This window comes from Vipera ursinii, assembly GCF_947247035.1.
Source record: "Vipera ursinii genome assembly, chromosome: 2".
Taxonomy (NCBI): Eukaryota; Metazoa; Chordata; class Lepidosauria; order Squamata; family Viperidae; genus Vipera; species Vipera ursinii.
Genome location: NC_139513.1, coordinates 64,665,430 through 64,681,941, shown reverse-complemented (window position 1 = coordinate 64,681,941; position 16,512 = coordinate 64,665,430). Strand labels below are relative to the sequence as shown.

The 16,512-nt window shown below is 37.4% G+C and overlaps 1 protein-coding gene across 1 annotated transcript in view; it reads left to right on the top strand.

Annotated features, from left to right (window-relative positions):
- The window catches only part of IPPK (inositol-pentakisphosphate 2-kinase), a 39,665-nt gene that overhangs the window by 12,070 nt on the left and 11,083 nt on the right, over positions 1 to 16,512 (top strand). Inside the window, exons 4-9 of the mRNA XM_083353883.1 lie at positions 1,302 to 1,368; positions 8,518 to 8,630; positions 9,324 to 9,413; positions 10,306 to 10,364; positions 11,028 to 11,100; positions 15,419 to 15,698. Coding sequence (XP_083210009.1) covers positions 1,302 to 1,368; positions 8,518 to 8,630; positions 9,324 to 9,413; positions 10,306 to 10,364; positions 11,028 to 11,100; positions 15,419 to 15,698 — 682 coding nt within the window. The remainder of the gene's footprint in view (positions 1 to 1,301; positions 1,369 to 8,517; positions 8,631 to 9,323; positions 9,414 to 10,305; positions 10,365 to 11,027; positions 11,101 to 15,418; positions 15,699 to 16,512) is intronic.

Here is a 16,512-nt window from a genome sequence, read left to right as displayed (position 1 = left end):
CGCTGCTGTCACATGATGTCACATTTTATTACCACTTCGCTTAGTTACTCTCCCACATTTCCTTATCTGTCTTTGACTTAGAGCATGTTTTTCTTTTTCACCAGATTAACCTTCATTTTATTTTTCTAATTCATTATTGACATCAGATTACAAATCAACTCTATCCAACATATAAAAAATATTCTCGTAGGTATTATAAAGTTGATTTCAGTCCTTCATCAAAAAAGGCTGTTTATTAAATATTATTAAAAAGGAAACAAATGCAGAAAGTGTATTTAAAGTTCACATTTCCTGTGCCACTGCCAGGAAAGGGAGTGGAATTGGGGGACACCTTCTCTAGTCTTCTCCTTCAGTTGGAAAGTTGAGTTTGGATGATTCATGCATTAGTGGCTGCTTGCTCTTGACTGATAAACTTAAGCAGCTAACTATTTTATAAATTTTGATTGGTTTTGAAAATGGGATCACATAAATATTTAGTAATGAGGGATAGGAGAGAGATACAATAATGTTTAGTGTATAACAAGCATTGGGATCAGGAATTATTCCCAAAGTTAGTAGTTATTACTAAAACTATTATATAACCAAAGGAGTTTTTGTATTCCTTTTCTAGGGAGAGGTTGGCAAACATTATTATTCAAAGCTGACTATTGAACTAAATTGAACTGAACGCGGAACTTTAAGGCAGTATTCTCCCCTTCTTTCTCACCTTTTCACCCAAAGGTTCCTCCAGGCATGTTTACTCAGCAGTCATTTTTATTTGAAAATGGTGCCTCCTTGCTATGCATATATATATATAGCAATTTCTTCTGTAAACATGTTATTATATAGTTTTTAAAATTGTTTTATAGGGCAGCTTCAATTATTACCGACTGATATAAAGAATATAAAGAAAAAAGTAGCCCTTGTTTGGGAACTTCAGTTGATTTTGGCAAAATGATTACTTAGTGACACAGTCACTAAACAAATCACATGAGAGAGAGAGAGAGAGAGAGAGAGAGAGAGAGAGAGATTGCTGGTTGCTGCTGTCTCATTTAAAGTTCTATCGTGCAGCAATTCCAGTGTTACTCTCAGTCTGGCATGCTTTACTGTCAGGTGCAAAAATTGGGTGTAAGTGCACATATTGGTTGGAAAGTGATTTTTATATTACTGTTTACTACACGTTATTACAATCGTATTTGTGAACAGTCATTATCCAAGTCGGTTGTTAAATGGGGATTACCTGTATTACACTGTTTACATATAGCAATAGGAATTATCATCAGTTTAATAAAAAATATTTAAACATCTTTTAAATCTTTTAGGAAGTTGTCCAGCTGTCTTTGGACTTTGTGAAACAGCTTTGCTTAAAGATCCAGGCAGAGAGGCCAGGTAAGAAATTAAAATAATGGCACAGCTATTTGAACATAAAGTTGAAACAGTATTTTCTGAAACTTAGCTAATCTCAACTCATGCGCAAGTAGATTCAGTTTTCTTGAAAAGAGTACAGAAATGTGGTTTGCCCTTGTCTTCTAGGTTTTTCCCCCCAATTTCCCAATCTAGTTTATTGCCCTGTTATTCCCTTGAAATCTTCCGTACAAGAATTATTACTACCGCTGAGAATAAGAAAATTAGCTTTATGTAGATTATAACCACATGATTCTTGTCTTGTGTTTAGCCCCCAAATTTTTAATGGTGTAATTACATTCACGTGACAAGCAGATCTTGCTTATAGAATTAATTGTTCAGTTATCAGAAAAAACATTGGTGTTGCCTTCAGTATAGGTAGGTAGTTCTCGATTTACAACTATTCTTTTAGCATCCGGTCAAAATTACAGTGGCAATGAAAAAAGTGACTTACAACCAGTCTTTGCAGTTAATGACTGTTGCAGAAACCCTGTGGTCAGATGATCAAAATTTGGGTATTTGACAACTGACAGGTACTTACAGTGGTTGCATGTGATTGTCACTTGCAACCTTCCCAGCTAGCTCCCAACAAGCAAAGTGAGGGAAGCCAGATTCACGTAGTGACCACATGATTCACTTAACAACTGCAGTGATTAGCTTTATAATCATGGCAAAAAGGTCATAAAATTGGACACGACTCACTTAACAACTACCTTGTTTAGCAATGGAAATTGTAGTCTCAATTGTGGTCATAAGTCAAGGACTATCCGTACTCTTTTCATACAGTGGAGCTAAACAAACTGAGATTTCAGAATTGTATATTGTCTTCTGAAACTCAATTCTTGGGTCCCTCCAGAAATTTTAGTTTCTAATGTGCTGTATGGAACAATAAGGTTAATTATATTTACTGTAATTTCAATTCAACACAAGTTAAATTATGCCAAATTTAGCCTTTGTTCTCAAGCTAAATTTTTGGAGTTTACCCCTATAATGCCTCTTTGCTGCCAAGTATGTTCCTGAAAAGGTTTGTGTAGCTTGATCTATTAGTTTATATACCTGTCTAGATACTTGAATACACTGGCTTCTGTTTTCCCCTGCTGTCTCTCATTTCATGTTGGAATTGGATTTTCCATTGTTAATAAGTGTTGAACACATAATTAACTGGGACACAAATACTTCATTACAGTTGTAATTGTATGTGTGTGTATACACACACACACACACACACACACACACACACTCAGGACAATAAAAGCAGGTTAGGCCAGCGAATAGGCAAATAGTGTATTTCCTTTTTCAGAATAACTTGCCCTTTTAAAAGAGAAAAATGTAGCAGTATAATAGCATATTGTTTGATGCTAGAACTGGTTCAACTTGTATTTGATTGCAAAATAATAATAAAAAACCCACATGGGCTTTGCTGCAATAGGAAGCACATCTCTTAAATATTTTCCCCAAAGTTGGATCAAAATTTATTTAGTTAATGGAGTATAATTTATTTGTGCCTATTATATTTATTGGGTGAATAATTAACATCTCTAACATCTAATACATCGCATATTTGATATTATGTATGGGATAGATTATTTGTTTTTATTTCTGTTTTTACATTAAGTAGACACCTTTCTCCAGCATAGTATAAACCAGACATGTCAAACACAAGGCCTGGGGGCCGGATCCGGCCCGCGAAGTGGTTTCATCTGGCCCACGAAGCCATCCTGGAAACAGTGAGGGAACGGCCCCCACTGCCTTGGCCCTGGCCCAGAGACCGTCCTTCCGCCAAAGACCCTCAGATCTGTCCCACTCCTGCCCAGGCCCCCATAGGCACCTTTGATGCGAATGATGTAGAGCTGGCCACGCCCACCCCCAGTAGGCCATGTGCACTCTAGCCACGCCCACCCTGGCCATACCCACCCAGCCCCCTGAGGGCAACTGCAATGCTGATGCGGCCCTCAATGAAATTGAGTTTGACACCCCTGGTATAAACCAAAATAAAGACTATCCTGACTTGAGTTTGATTGTTTGTGATTAAATATATGTAGCACCACCCCTGAAGGGACCGCTAAAGTCTGGGCCCTCCTGACCTCCTCTTCGGCTGGCTGCCAGCCCAAGGGGTCTCTCACGTTGGCACCTCTGCCTGACAGGGCACGTAGCACGGTGATGCTCAGTCACAGTCAGCAGCCACGCACATGGGGCAGTGATGGTCGATCTCTCTCGAAGGTAACTCATGTGGAATGATGATAGTTGATCTCAGGCAGAAAGAGCTTACAGGAGGGCAATGGTAGTCAGTTCCTGGTAACAGTCGGTGTACCACGATGGTAGTCAGTTCCTGGTAACAGTAGCTTGCGTAAGACAATGGTAGTCAGTCTCTGGTAACAGCAACCTGCTTAGGACGACGTTAGCCAGTCTCTGGTAAAAGCAACTTTTCTATGACGATGGTAGTCAGCCTCCCAGTGACAGCAACTTGCCTAAGATGCTGGTAATCAGTCCCCTCTCTGGAGCTCACATGGGCCCTCCTTTATCCACTCTTCTTGTCTCTCTCTGCCCTCACTATACGTAATCTCCCCCCTTCCTTATCTCCTTTTTGCCTCCTCCAGCTGATCCTATAAAAACCCTTCTACTCCCCACTAAAAGACGTACCCTCAACCCGGTCAAACTCTTTCCTGGCTCCCCCTCCGCCCAGCTTGCTCCAACAAGGGTGAAGAAATAAAACTCCCCAACCTACCCTCTCTCCCTCTAACTTCAGCAAGTTACTCTCGCTCGCTGTCCCCCCCTCTTCGTCCAGCTTGCCTGCAACAAAGCAGAAAAACACAAAGACCCCACCTTCTTACTCTCTATCTCTTTGCTCAGCTGGCCCTGGACTGCAGGCTCCAATAAGGTACTCTTTTTTTTCTTCCTCAGCTGGGTCTGCTTGACGTCCAGCTAAACGCCACCTTCCAGTCTCTCTCCTCTTCCACGTCGGTTTCCTCCTCTCTTTTCTTCTTTCCTCAGAACTACGCCCCGTCGCCAGACCCACAGCAGCCGCCGGAGCTCCTCATTTCCCTGCCGGATCAGTAGGGCTCCCGCAAAACCTCTCAGCTGGCCCCATTCTCACCCCAGCTCCACTACATAAACATGTCCTATTGGTTATTTGGTATCAATATGGAAGTGTCCAACCACTGCTTTACTTCTGATTTTTTTCCAGCTTGCCTATAAATAATAATAATAATAAATAAATAATAAACCTTTATTGTCAAAGTACAACATGTGTACATTAAGATTAGCTGAGCCTCCCCCCGTGCTCTCTTCCCCCCAACACACAGTGACAACAAACCCTCCATCCCACCACACTATGTGAACCAACTACACCACACACCGGCCTCCCAAGTCAATTCTGCATAAGATTATGTCCCATTTAAAAGCCTAACAGCCCACGGATAAAAGCTATTTTTCAGCCTGTTGGTACAGCTGGCTATATTCCTATATCTCCTACCGGATGGTAGGAGAGTAAAGAGATACCGTCCAGGGTGTGAGTCATCCCTGAGAATCTTCCTCACTCTTCCAAGGCAACGAGCCCTGGCGATGTCATCCAGTGGTGTCAGGGAACAGCCCACAATGTCTTGTGCTGTGCTCACTACCCTCTGTAATACTTTCCTATCCGCGGCTGTCAGACCAGCATACCAAACCACAATACCATACGAGAGGACGCTCTCTATAGTAGACCGGTAAAAGAGGGTCATTAGCTGTTGTTCTACCCTGTTCTTCCACAAGACCCTAAGAAAGTGAAGCCTCTGTTGGGCCTTTCTAGCCACCTGTGTTGTGTTAACTTTCCAGGTCAGATCTTCACAGAGGTAGACTCCCAGAAATTTAAAGGAGGAAACTCTCTCTACACAGTTCTCTCCGATGAAAAGTGGGGCAGGTTCCTCCTTTTTTCTCCGGAAGTCTAACACCATCTCTTTCGTCTTGCCGATGTTTAGGTGCAAGTTGTTGTTACTACACCATATGGATAGTTTTTGTACCTCCGCCCTATATGCTGTCTCATCCCCACCTGTACACCTAAATGTAGGATCCTAATCTTCCCTCCCAGACTAAATGAGGGCTGAGTTGATTAATCATTTACATTTTTACAATCATCCAAGATTGATTAGAAGATACTTATTTACTTTTGAAACAAGTTGATATTTCAAACCGTCTTAACACTTAACCTGTCTACCATGTAGCCGAACTTCATATCATGATTCAAAATCCAAAGTAAATTTTAAGATCTTGTATTTTTCAGATAATTACTTCAGAGAATTTTTCAGCACAATTGCTACATAGATGCTGGAATATTTGTATAATTGAATTAAGCCATATCCTATTATTTTGGCAAATATTTCATTTTCCCCCAAGACTACTTACAATTTTTATTGAACACTTTTACATGAATGAAAGTGTTTATTATTTATGAAAACATAAATAAAAAAATAAACTGGAAAATATAAAAGAAAAAGTGTAAAAAGCAATACAGATAACGAAAAGAGAAACTAAACAAAAGATAATTAAAGAAGTGACTTCCAGTCTTCATTGCAACATACTTGCTTCCTTCCTTTCTAAGATTACATTACAATGATCACTTGTATCCCATTTTCAGCCCTTTTTAATTTACAAATCCAAATGTTACCCTCATTTTTTTCCATTTTCAACAAAAAGTCCATAAAGGGGTTACAGTCTTTTATAAAAGTATTTAAATTTATCTCAAACAAACCAATCAATTCTGTCATCTGTGAAAATTTTGCCATCTTCACATCCATTCTTCTATTACTTTTAGGAAACATTTCAGACATGCATTTTAAAATGTAATAACATGCATTGGGTAAAATGCAGATAGCATTCAACTTAGAAATGCATTTGATTGAAATTTGTTTTGGCAGTTTTGGGAAAGTAATAACAAAGTTATTGGTCTCCTGTATTGAATAACATGGAAAGTTTATGTGTGTTGAGCACAATAGTATGTTCTGTGTTTGTATTCCACCCTTCCTTCCTTAAAAGAGTTCAAAGCAGAAGTTATACACTCTCAACTATGCCTGTGAGTCTGTGCTTATTTGGTAATTTGTAGGGATTTCATTGTGGGTTTCCCATATTGAAATCCAGGAATGACACTATTCAAGCATACAGTCATGGCGGAAATTGTTGGCACCCCAGAAATTTTTCCAGAAAATCAAGTATTTCTCACAGAAAAGTATTGCAGGAACACATGTTTTGCTATACACGTTTATTCCCTTTGTGTGTATTGGAACACAACAAAAAAGGGAGGAAAAAAAGCAAATTGGACATAATGTCAAACAAAACTCCAAAAATGGGCTGGACAAAATTATTGGCACCCTTTCAAAATTGTGGATAAACAAGATTGTTTCAAGCATGTGATGCTCCTTTAAACTCACCTGGGGCAAGTAACAAGTGTGGGCAATATAAAAATCACACCTGAAAGCAGATGAAAAGGAGAGAAGTTCACTTAGTCTTTGCATTGTGTGTCTGTGTGTGCCACACTAAGCATGGACAACAGAAAGAGGAGAAGACTTGAGAACCAAAATTGTGGACAAATGTCAACAATCTCAAGGTTACAAGTCTATCTCCAGAGATCTAGATTTGCCTTTGTCCACAGTGCGCAACATTATCAAAAAGTTTGCAACCCATGGCACTGTAGTTAATCTCCCTGGTTTTGGACGGAAGAGAAAAATTGATGAAAGGTTGCAACGCAGGATAGTCCAGATGGTGGATAAGCAGCCCCAAACAAGTTCCAAAGGAATGCAAGCTGTCCTGCAGGCTCAGGGAGCATCAGTGTCAGCGTGAACTATCCGTCGACATTTAAATGAAATGAAACGCTATGGCAGGAGACCCAGGAGGACCTCACTGCTGACACAGAGACATAAAAAAGCAAGATTATAGTTTGCCAAAATGTACTTGAGTAAGCCAAAATCCTTCTGGGAAAACGTCTTGTGGACAGATGAGACCAAGATAGAGCTTTTTGGTAAAGCACATCATTCTACTGTTTACCAAAAACAAAATGAGGCCTACAAAGAAAAGAACACAGTACCTACAGTCAAATATGGTGGAGGTTCAATGATGTTTTGGGGTTGTTTTGCTGCCTCTGGCACTGGGTGCCTTGAATGTGTGCAAGGCATCATGAAATCTGAGGATTACCAAAGGATTTTGGGTCGCACTGTGGAGCCCAGTGTCAGAAAGCTGGGTTTGCGTCTGAGATCTTGGGTTTTCCAGCAGGACAATGACCCCAAACATACGTCAAAAAGCACCCAGAAATGGATGGCAAGAAAGCACTGGACAGTTCTGAAGTGGCCAGCAATGAGTCCAGATCTGAATCCCATTGAACACCTGTGGAGAGATCTTAAAATTGCTGTTGGGAAAAGGCGCCCTTCCAATAAGAGATACCTGGAGCAGTTTGCAAAGGAAGAGTGGTCCAAAATTCCGGGTGAGAGGTGTAAGAAGCTTATTGATGGTTATAGGAAGCGACTGATTTGAGTTATTTTTTCCAAAGGGTGTGCAACCAAATATTAAGTTAAGGGTGCCAGTAATTTTGTCCAGCCCATTTTTGGAGTTTTGTTTGACATTATGTCCAATTTGCTTTTTTTCCTCCCTTTTTTTGTTGTGTTCCAATACACACAAAGGGAATAAACCTGTGTATAGCAAAACATGTGTTCCTGCAATACTTTTCTGTGAGAAATACTTGATTTTCTGGAAAAATTTCTGGGGTGCCAACAATTTCGGCCATGACTGTATAAGATTTTTTTCTCAAATAAAAAATATTGAAATGCTGATGGCTTTTTGTTTTGTAGCTGTTTTAGAACTTTCGAGAGATTTCCTGTATTTTCTAAAAAATCTTTCTCAGTTAATATATTATGCTTTTATTGGATATAAACATACATACCATAATGTCTGTATATCCATAATTTGAGCCTGATTCCTTGTAGGGATTTGACTAATCATAGAAAATGGTATTAAAGATAGGAAATTTGTTAGTATAAATGGAAGGGCAGGCCTGAACCATTCACATTAACTATATGAGGGAGTAGTTGATGGCTGTGTGTTTATTTGTAGTACTCAAAAAGTTGAAGTATTAAACATGGGTATAAGCAGTTACTTCTTCTTTTTCTTTAGAATCACGCTGTGATAAAGACATGGATTATCTTAGTGGTTATGCTTTGTGCCTTCCTAATCTCACCAGGATGCATTTTGTTGAACATCGCCCTAAACTTTGTATAGAAATTAAGGTGAGTACATCAGGAATTTGATACAATCAATACTTTGTGTTCACATTGTTGCTATTATACCACTTTAATTTTATTAGCTGAATGAATGAAATGTTAAACAATGTCAAAACATAATTTTACTGTTTGGTTTCCATTAGAGGAAGTAACTATAAGGATGAAATGGTATTTTACAACTTATTTAAAGTCATAAAAAGTTTTGAAGCCCATTTCAAACAGGCAAAATTATTTAGAATAAAACTATAACATAGATCATTTTGTATACCCATCCTGATGGCTACTTCTCACAAAGAAAGTAGAATGAAACTGTGTTCTTAGAATGATTTTGTTCCAGCATTCCTCCTTAATGACATCAAATACATTGAAATTATTCTTCTTTTTTGGGTGGCACTTATGCAGATTTAAATATTTGAAAATTTGAAATTTGAACAATTGAAAAATGTTAGAGCCATTTAGATTTATGTCAAATACTTCTGGGAATATATCAAATGTTTTATAGCAAGAGTAAAATAAATATTTCTGTTCTTTGTGTGGATTAGGGGTAGAAGGTTTGTGTATTGCTTTTCATAAGACTTCACCAAAAGATTGAAAGACCCTAAAGACCTTATTAGTTATTGGGAGGGCATGGGGGGGTTGTATTAGTTTTAAATACAAAGTGAAGGTGTTCTAAATTTTAAACTGCATTTATTCTTGCAGCCAAAATGTGGATTTCTCCCCTTTTCCAGTCATGTTTCACAAGAGATAAAATATAAAGTTTGTCGTTACTGCATGCACCAGCATCTAAAGGTAATGTACAACTTAAGTGAATTGTAAGCTTTTGATAAGAGTGTTCTGTACCAGCCTGCTACCGGCCCTGCAGAAAAGGCAGGGACAACCCCTTTTACAAGAAGGCAAGAGGCTGGAACTAAGCCTGCCAAATTTATTAACATAAAAACATAAACAGAGCAAACAGCAAAGAGAGCAAACACGAACCATGAAACAGGAGCTATTCAAACGGTTGCCTTCAGCAAACCAGCCCTCCCACGCATTCCCCTTTTATACAGTTCAGGGCGTGGCTTCTCTCTGCCTCCTTCCGAGGTGCCCCATTGCCTTCCTCTGTTTACTCCTGATTGACTGCCTCCTGCGTCGGGCGTCCTTGAACAGGGCCAGCTGTGGGTCATCTTCATCCACGCTGTCAGGCTCACACAGCTTGGTCTGCGTCGTGACCAGATGGGAGGGGCCTGGCTGAGGGCTCTGTGGAGCCTCAATATTATTCTCAGCAAGCTCTTCAACACCCCCCTCCTCCTCCTCTGAATCGTCCGACCCAACTGCCAAACCCACAGGCTGACCCTGAATCACAACAAAGAGTGGAATTAATGCTCCATTTGAATATGGCATATATAATTATTTATAAGTCAAAACTCACTTCATTTTCAGTTGTGAAGGCCATTTTATTTGCATTAATCCACACTTTCATGAAAGTGGAGGGAAATGCTTTTGTTGGGAAAAGTGTGAAGGAGAATGTTGGAGATTGTAACTTTCTTAAACTGGGAGGACAGGGAGACAAAAGGCAGGAGGGGAAGTGTCTGACAATATTGATGAACTCCCAGCTTGAACAGTTCCAGAAATTAAATTAGCTGGAAATTTGAGAAATAAATGAATGCATATTTGGGAAATCATATGTTCTGTTTGTCAACAGGTAGCAAAAGGAAAGTGGAAACATCTAAGTAAATATTGTCCTCTAGATCTATTCTCAGGGTAAGAAAGTATATTTCATATTTTTATGTATATTTCCTTTTTTATGCTGTTGCTGTTATTCTTAGTACTTGTTTTGAACAATTCTGCTATATGAAATCTTAAGAACTTCGCTCCGAATGTGAAATGTTTTAGTCTGTTAATCCAGAGGACCCCAACCTTTTGAGCACCAGGGACTGGTTCCATGAAGAGCTTTTTTTCTGTGGACCGGAGGGGGCATGGTTTTATGTATTGCCCCATTCAGGGGTGGGGTTTCGTTAACTCTGGCAGGATGCTCAGGGGTGCAGGGCGACGCTAGCGCTGGTGGCATGTGCGCTTGCACTGGCCATCCCTTCACGCAGCCCGTGGCCAAGCGGTTGGGGACTCCTACGTTAATCAGTATAGAGCTGCATGATTAAGGTTATTGAAAGAAGCTAATAATGTGCTAATTGGAAAAACAATTGGAACAATTTTTAGGAAAAAATGTGAAAAATATGGATCTTACAAATGACTTCTAAGTGGAACTATTTTACGATTAAAGTGGGGAATAGTTCGTCATAAGATCGTAGAATTAGAAATAAAATACTGTGTTTGAAAGTAGATCTGATAGATCAGAGAGAATGTTTATTTTAGTGGTGGATTGGTTACACTTCATTTTAAATATTCAATTTTTTATATATATTTTAGAAATAAACAGCGAATGCACTTCGCCTTGAAAAATCTATTATATGAAGCACAGAATAATTTAAAAATATTTAAGGTAAGGTGCTCTGAATTTTTCAAGGAAGCTTTGGTTCCTCAGTCAGCCTATTTCACTTTATTATTTTTGTTCTAATCTAATGTGCTTAATTAGGAAGCAGCTTCTGAGGGTCCAAACTTCCATCTCCGTGACTTAATTAAAATAGCAATCAACACTTTGCTTACTGGGCAAATTACTTATACTGATGTTGTTTGAAATAATCCAATAACCCTTTCCCCTTTTTTATTTTCTGAAAATAATTCAGAAATGTGCTTAATGAACATGATTTGGAAGTTTAAAGTAGAGAAATGGTATAGAAGAGGAAGAGGGAATGTGACTCTGCAAATTTGGACAAAAGTATAAAAAATAATGAAAGATCTGACTGAGAATTATTAAGCTCATTTGAGAAAGCATACACTAGTAGTTAGAAGCTGTAATAAGCATACATTTTTGGATGTCTATATGTCCCTTTGTGACAGTCTTGGATTGAAGTTGAGTAGGGATCAATTACATCAGGTTAGCATTTCTGTGATCCTACAGAAGACACAGACATCAAAGATTAGAGATACTGGGCTTCTTCTTTGTTTTTTGTTTTTTTTTTATAAAGAAGGACTACAAGAAACTATGTTACATATGCAACATAGCTTCAGGTGTTTGAAGTCCAGCATTTAAATACAAGGGCAGAGGTTAATTACTAGTGTAACCAGCCTCTCTTTTCATTCCAGTTTATCCTGTCTCCCTACTACGATTTGTGTGCCCTGTTAGGGTTGAATATGCTAGGCTAGCTGCCATTATCTTCTGCTGTGGAAGGATAAAGTTCTTTGATGGAGTAGTTTCCTCCTGTAAATTTTTTCAAGGTTTTCTCCCTTCCCTCAGCCTTCCAGATCAGCTTCAGTCCCACAGCGTCTGTGCTGTTCATCAACCAGCTATGCTAGTAGCATAGCAATAATCTTTAGACTTATATACCCCCCACAGTGCATTACAGTACTCTGTATAGTTTACGATGTCAACATTATTTGTATATTGCCCCCAACAGCCAGGGGGGTCTTCATTTTAATGACCTTGGAAAGATGAAGTTGGATCAACTTTGAGCCTCATCAGGATCAAACTCTAAGTTGTGGGCAGAGTTTGCCTGCACTTAACCACTGCACTCTAGGGCGCCTATTTATATCTAATAGTGAATGAATGCCTGATGAACATCAGTTTCTATTTCAGCTTAAATTATTGCTGGCTGGCAGTGCCATTTCCTCTTCCTCCATAAGTAGGATGAAATCAATGTAACAATCTCTAGCATTTGCAGACCTACATTCATATTCAGAAGAGTTTTTTCATTCCAGTTTTGGTTGATTTCAGCCTGAGTCTTAATTAAATATTTTTTCTCTTTTGTAAATTATATCTTAATTTTTATACCTAGTATTGGATCAAGAAATGTACAGAGACTTTGATAGCTGTTCTTTGCTGTGATTAGGAGAGAGAGAAAAATGAGGAAAGCAGTGAATTGGGCAGGGTCTTAAAACTTACTCTCTAGCTTCTGCTTTCATTTTCCAAATAAAGTATTTCTCCTGCTTCATTTAATTTGTCTTGATGATCAAGTACTTCTATAGGGATATATTATTTATCACTGAGTAAAAGCTTGGTGAAGTAGTTTCCAGCTAAGAATTACTTACACTCAGCTTTCCAGTTGAAAGATGCATTATCACACACTAATTATAATTCAGGTTGTCATAACATGTATATTACTTTCACAGTATTCCCTTTCAGGATAGCAAATTATCAAAGTAAAGAGAAAAGCAAGAAGGAGTAAGTGAACGAAGGCAGGAGAGAGGAAAAAGAGAGAAAGACTAATTAAATCTAGTTTACACCAGCACCATACATTTTATCTGTTCATTAATTTCTATCCTTGGAATCCATTCTTATTTCTACCAAGTGCAAATATTGTCATATATTGGGTTTTGTTCTTTAAATTTCTCATTTTTTCTTTAATTTTCTCATTTGTCTTTGAGGATCTCATCAACTTTATTCAACCAGAATTCCCCCCCCCCCACACACACACACTTTTCCCCCATTTCTTCTCAAACATTTTCCTCACTTCTTTCATATATTTATTTTATTTTATTCATTAAATTTCTAAGCTGCCCATCTCCCCTACAAGATGTTTCTGGGTGGCTTACAAATTAATATACCATTTGGGATTGGATTATTCATTCTCTCTTCAGAATTCTTTAGTACTGGTTACTCACTTTTGCGTTAAATTCACACACATTCATAATTCATTACTGATTTCATCTTACAGTTTTACTACACAAAATTTCATGCCTAATATATTTAGCTTAGTTTTAAACTTTCTTTTGACACATGCAACTCTCACTTCCCTATTTTGAGGCATGAAGATGCTCATTACAAGTCTGCATTACAAATTCATCTTCTTGTTTTTATCACCATTTATATAACTTCCACTCATTTATTGTATATTCTTTGGTATTTTATAAGTCAGTTTTCAGCTCCATACTCTTTGAAGCACTGTTTAGCATTCTCTACAGCAGGGGTGTCAAACTCCTGTCCTGTGGGCCAGATGTGTCATGCCAAAACCGCCCTCACCCCATTGCCGGCAATGGAAAAAAAGTCGCGATACGTCACGACATATCACATGACATTGCCAGTTTGACACCCCTGCTCTACAGCCAGTGGTAATTCTCAGTCAAGTCCGTCATTAATTTTTTTTATCCTTCTTTCCAGATTTGCAGATGTACATTTACAGTTTTTCTATAAAATTTTTCTTTCAGTTTCTACATCAATTTTATTAACCATATCCCTGAATTAACTTCACTCCTAACTTTCATTGACTTTTAACATTTTGATTGTTTGTATTGTTCATTGCTTTCCTAGATATTGTCCTTTTCTGTGCACACCCATTATATACAGTCATACCTTTCATCATTCCACCAAGCATTCATTTTCATACTTCCTGCTAACATCAGTCCAGATATTAGCACTCTGTGACACAATTCTTTTTATTCTCTTCCAAAAGCTCTCTTACATTTAGTTGCCATTCATTCTGTTGGGATTGTAATTTGTCTTGTAATGCTTTTCCTAAAGGACTTATGCTTTCTCTTTCTGAAGTTCTTCACTAATTTTTCATTTTTCCCCTTTGCCACACTATTTTTCCCCAAGTTCAGTTCTTGACAATATTAGAATACTATCTGCCATATTCAGAACATTTTATTAGGTATTTTTATCTTAATAATGGAATCAATCTTTTTTTCTTGAATTACATTAAATCAGAATTTTTCATATTTCCCCCCAAAACTGATACCATCATTCACTGGAATGTAACTATGACATTTATGATTTTTAATATAAATGATGCTACACTTCAATTGTTAGATGGCCTAGACCAGGGTTAGGCAACCTTGGCTCTTTTAGGACTCATGAACTTCAACTCATGAACTCATAAAAGAGCCGAGGTTGCCTACCCCTGGCCTAGACATTGGCATTTGAACACAGATCTTTATATATATATATATATATATATATATATATATATATATATATATATATATATATATATATATATATATATATATATATATATATATATATATATATATATATATATAGCTAGTCCATGTATGATATGCCATATGCTAAATAAATATGAATTTACATCTTCATATATACTCAGAACAATCTTGATGGTAGAAATTCACACTTCGAAATATATTTTAGCCTTTTCATTCATAATTAAACCTATACCTACACTTCAGTGCATCTTATTCATCAATCCTTTCCTCCAAGATTAGACCTTCATTCAAATCTGTGGTTTTCTCCTTTCTTGCAGTTTCACGAACACACAACATAGCTACTTTTTTCTTCTTTTTCCTTCATTAATCTATTTACTTTACATTTACTTTTCTTACATTTTGAGTTGCAAAAAATATACAGTATGTTACTAGGTCATCACCTATAGATATCAAGTTCCAGTGCCCATCATGCCTTTGTTCTACCAAAGTGTAGAGTAGATTACTAGCCATAGTCATTTCCATGCCATCTGCAGCATACTCTGATAAGATCAGGACCAATTAAGTTTTTCACATATTGGCTAATATTCTGTACATTTTTTAAAATTCTGGTTTTACCCCCAAATAAACTCATGTTATTTTGTGCAAGTTAGGATTTTAATTTAGAGACTATCTTGCAAGCCAACTTACTATTTTTTGCATCCCGCCTATGAAGTACTGGGAGTATAACCAGAAAGTATAGTTGGGATACCCCATTTACAACCGTTGAATTATTTTTGTTACTATTTTAAAAGTATTAATTAACTTCTTTTCTGTTACAGAACGGTGAATTAATTTATGGCTGCAAAGATAATGAGGATTCTCTCTCTGATTTGAATGAACTTGCTTGCCATTTGAAACCTTTCTTCTTTCCTTCAAATGGCCTGGTCAGTGGGCCTCATTGTACAAGGACAATTCTGAAAGAGTTGATCCACGTAATAACAACAATTTTACTGAGTAATACAGATACCTGTAGAGCAGGTGATTTGAAGACAGTTCACACCTCACAAGGAAGAAGCTATTGTGAAGCCAGTGCTTTCAGTAAAGAGCTAGTGCGGAATGGTAAGAATTTTTTTCCCTTTTGCTGCAAGATATCTATGTCATTCTGGCCTCTTTACATCCCAAAATATACTATTTAAAATTTGCTTTTTTCAGTTTTAATACAGAATTTACTTTGTATGCATTGGTTTAGAATACGAAAAAGTTCTGCTTTTTTAAAAAAGGATCAACTAGCCACTCTAAGGATGGCTGAGGTATTTTCCAGAGAGAAAGAATTAAGCAGAAAGCTACTAGTAACAGTTATCTCTGATTAACCTGAACTATTGATAAAAATATGAGAATAAACCTATTCCGTTTTTTGCAAAAGTGATGCTTTTTGTAGTTTGTATGGTGTGAAATAAGCTACCCATCCTCTCAGTGCTATCTATAATTAGATTTCCCTTCTATTTTTCTTTTTTACTACTACTGAGTTACACGCTGAACACTACATTGTGGCGTACGTCTGCAACATTAAGGAAATGCCATTGTTCAAGACATTAATGTCTTGAATTAATGACACTATAGAAAGCATAAAATGTATTTTAGGCATCTACTTTTCCAATCCAGAAACACTTAAATTATTGGTTTCTGTTAACCCAGAATATTTGTTTTATACTTGGTGCCACATTCATAATAAAATTATACTATAATATGAAAGAGATAATTCCATTATGTAAAATGTACTTTCATATACAGATTAGTTAAAGCAAATAGTCTGTTCTAATTATTCCTTCTCCTGAATAATCAGAGAAAAATCGAGCACATACAAAATAATGAAATATTATTTTTCTAAAACATTTCCCACAAATTCTGGACGAACTTAGACAACATTTTACGA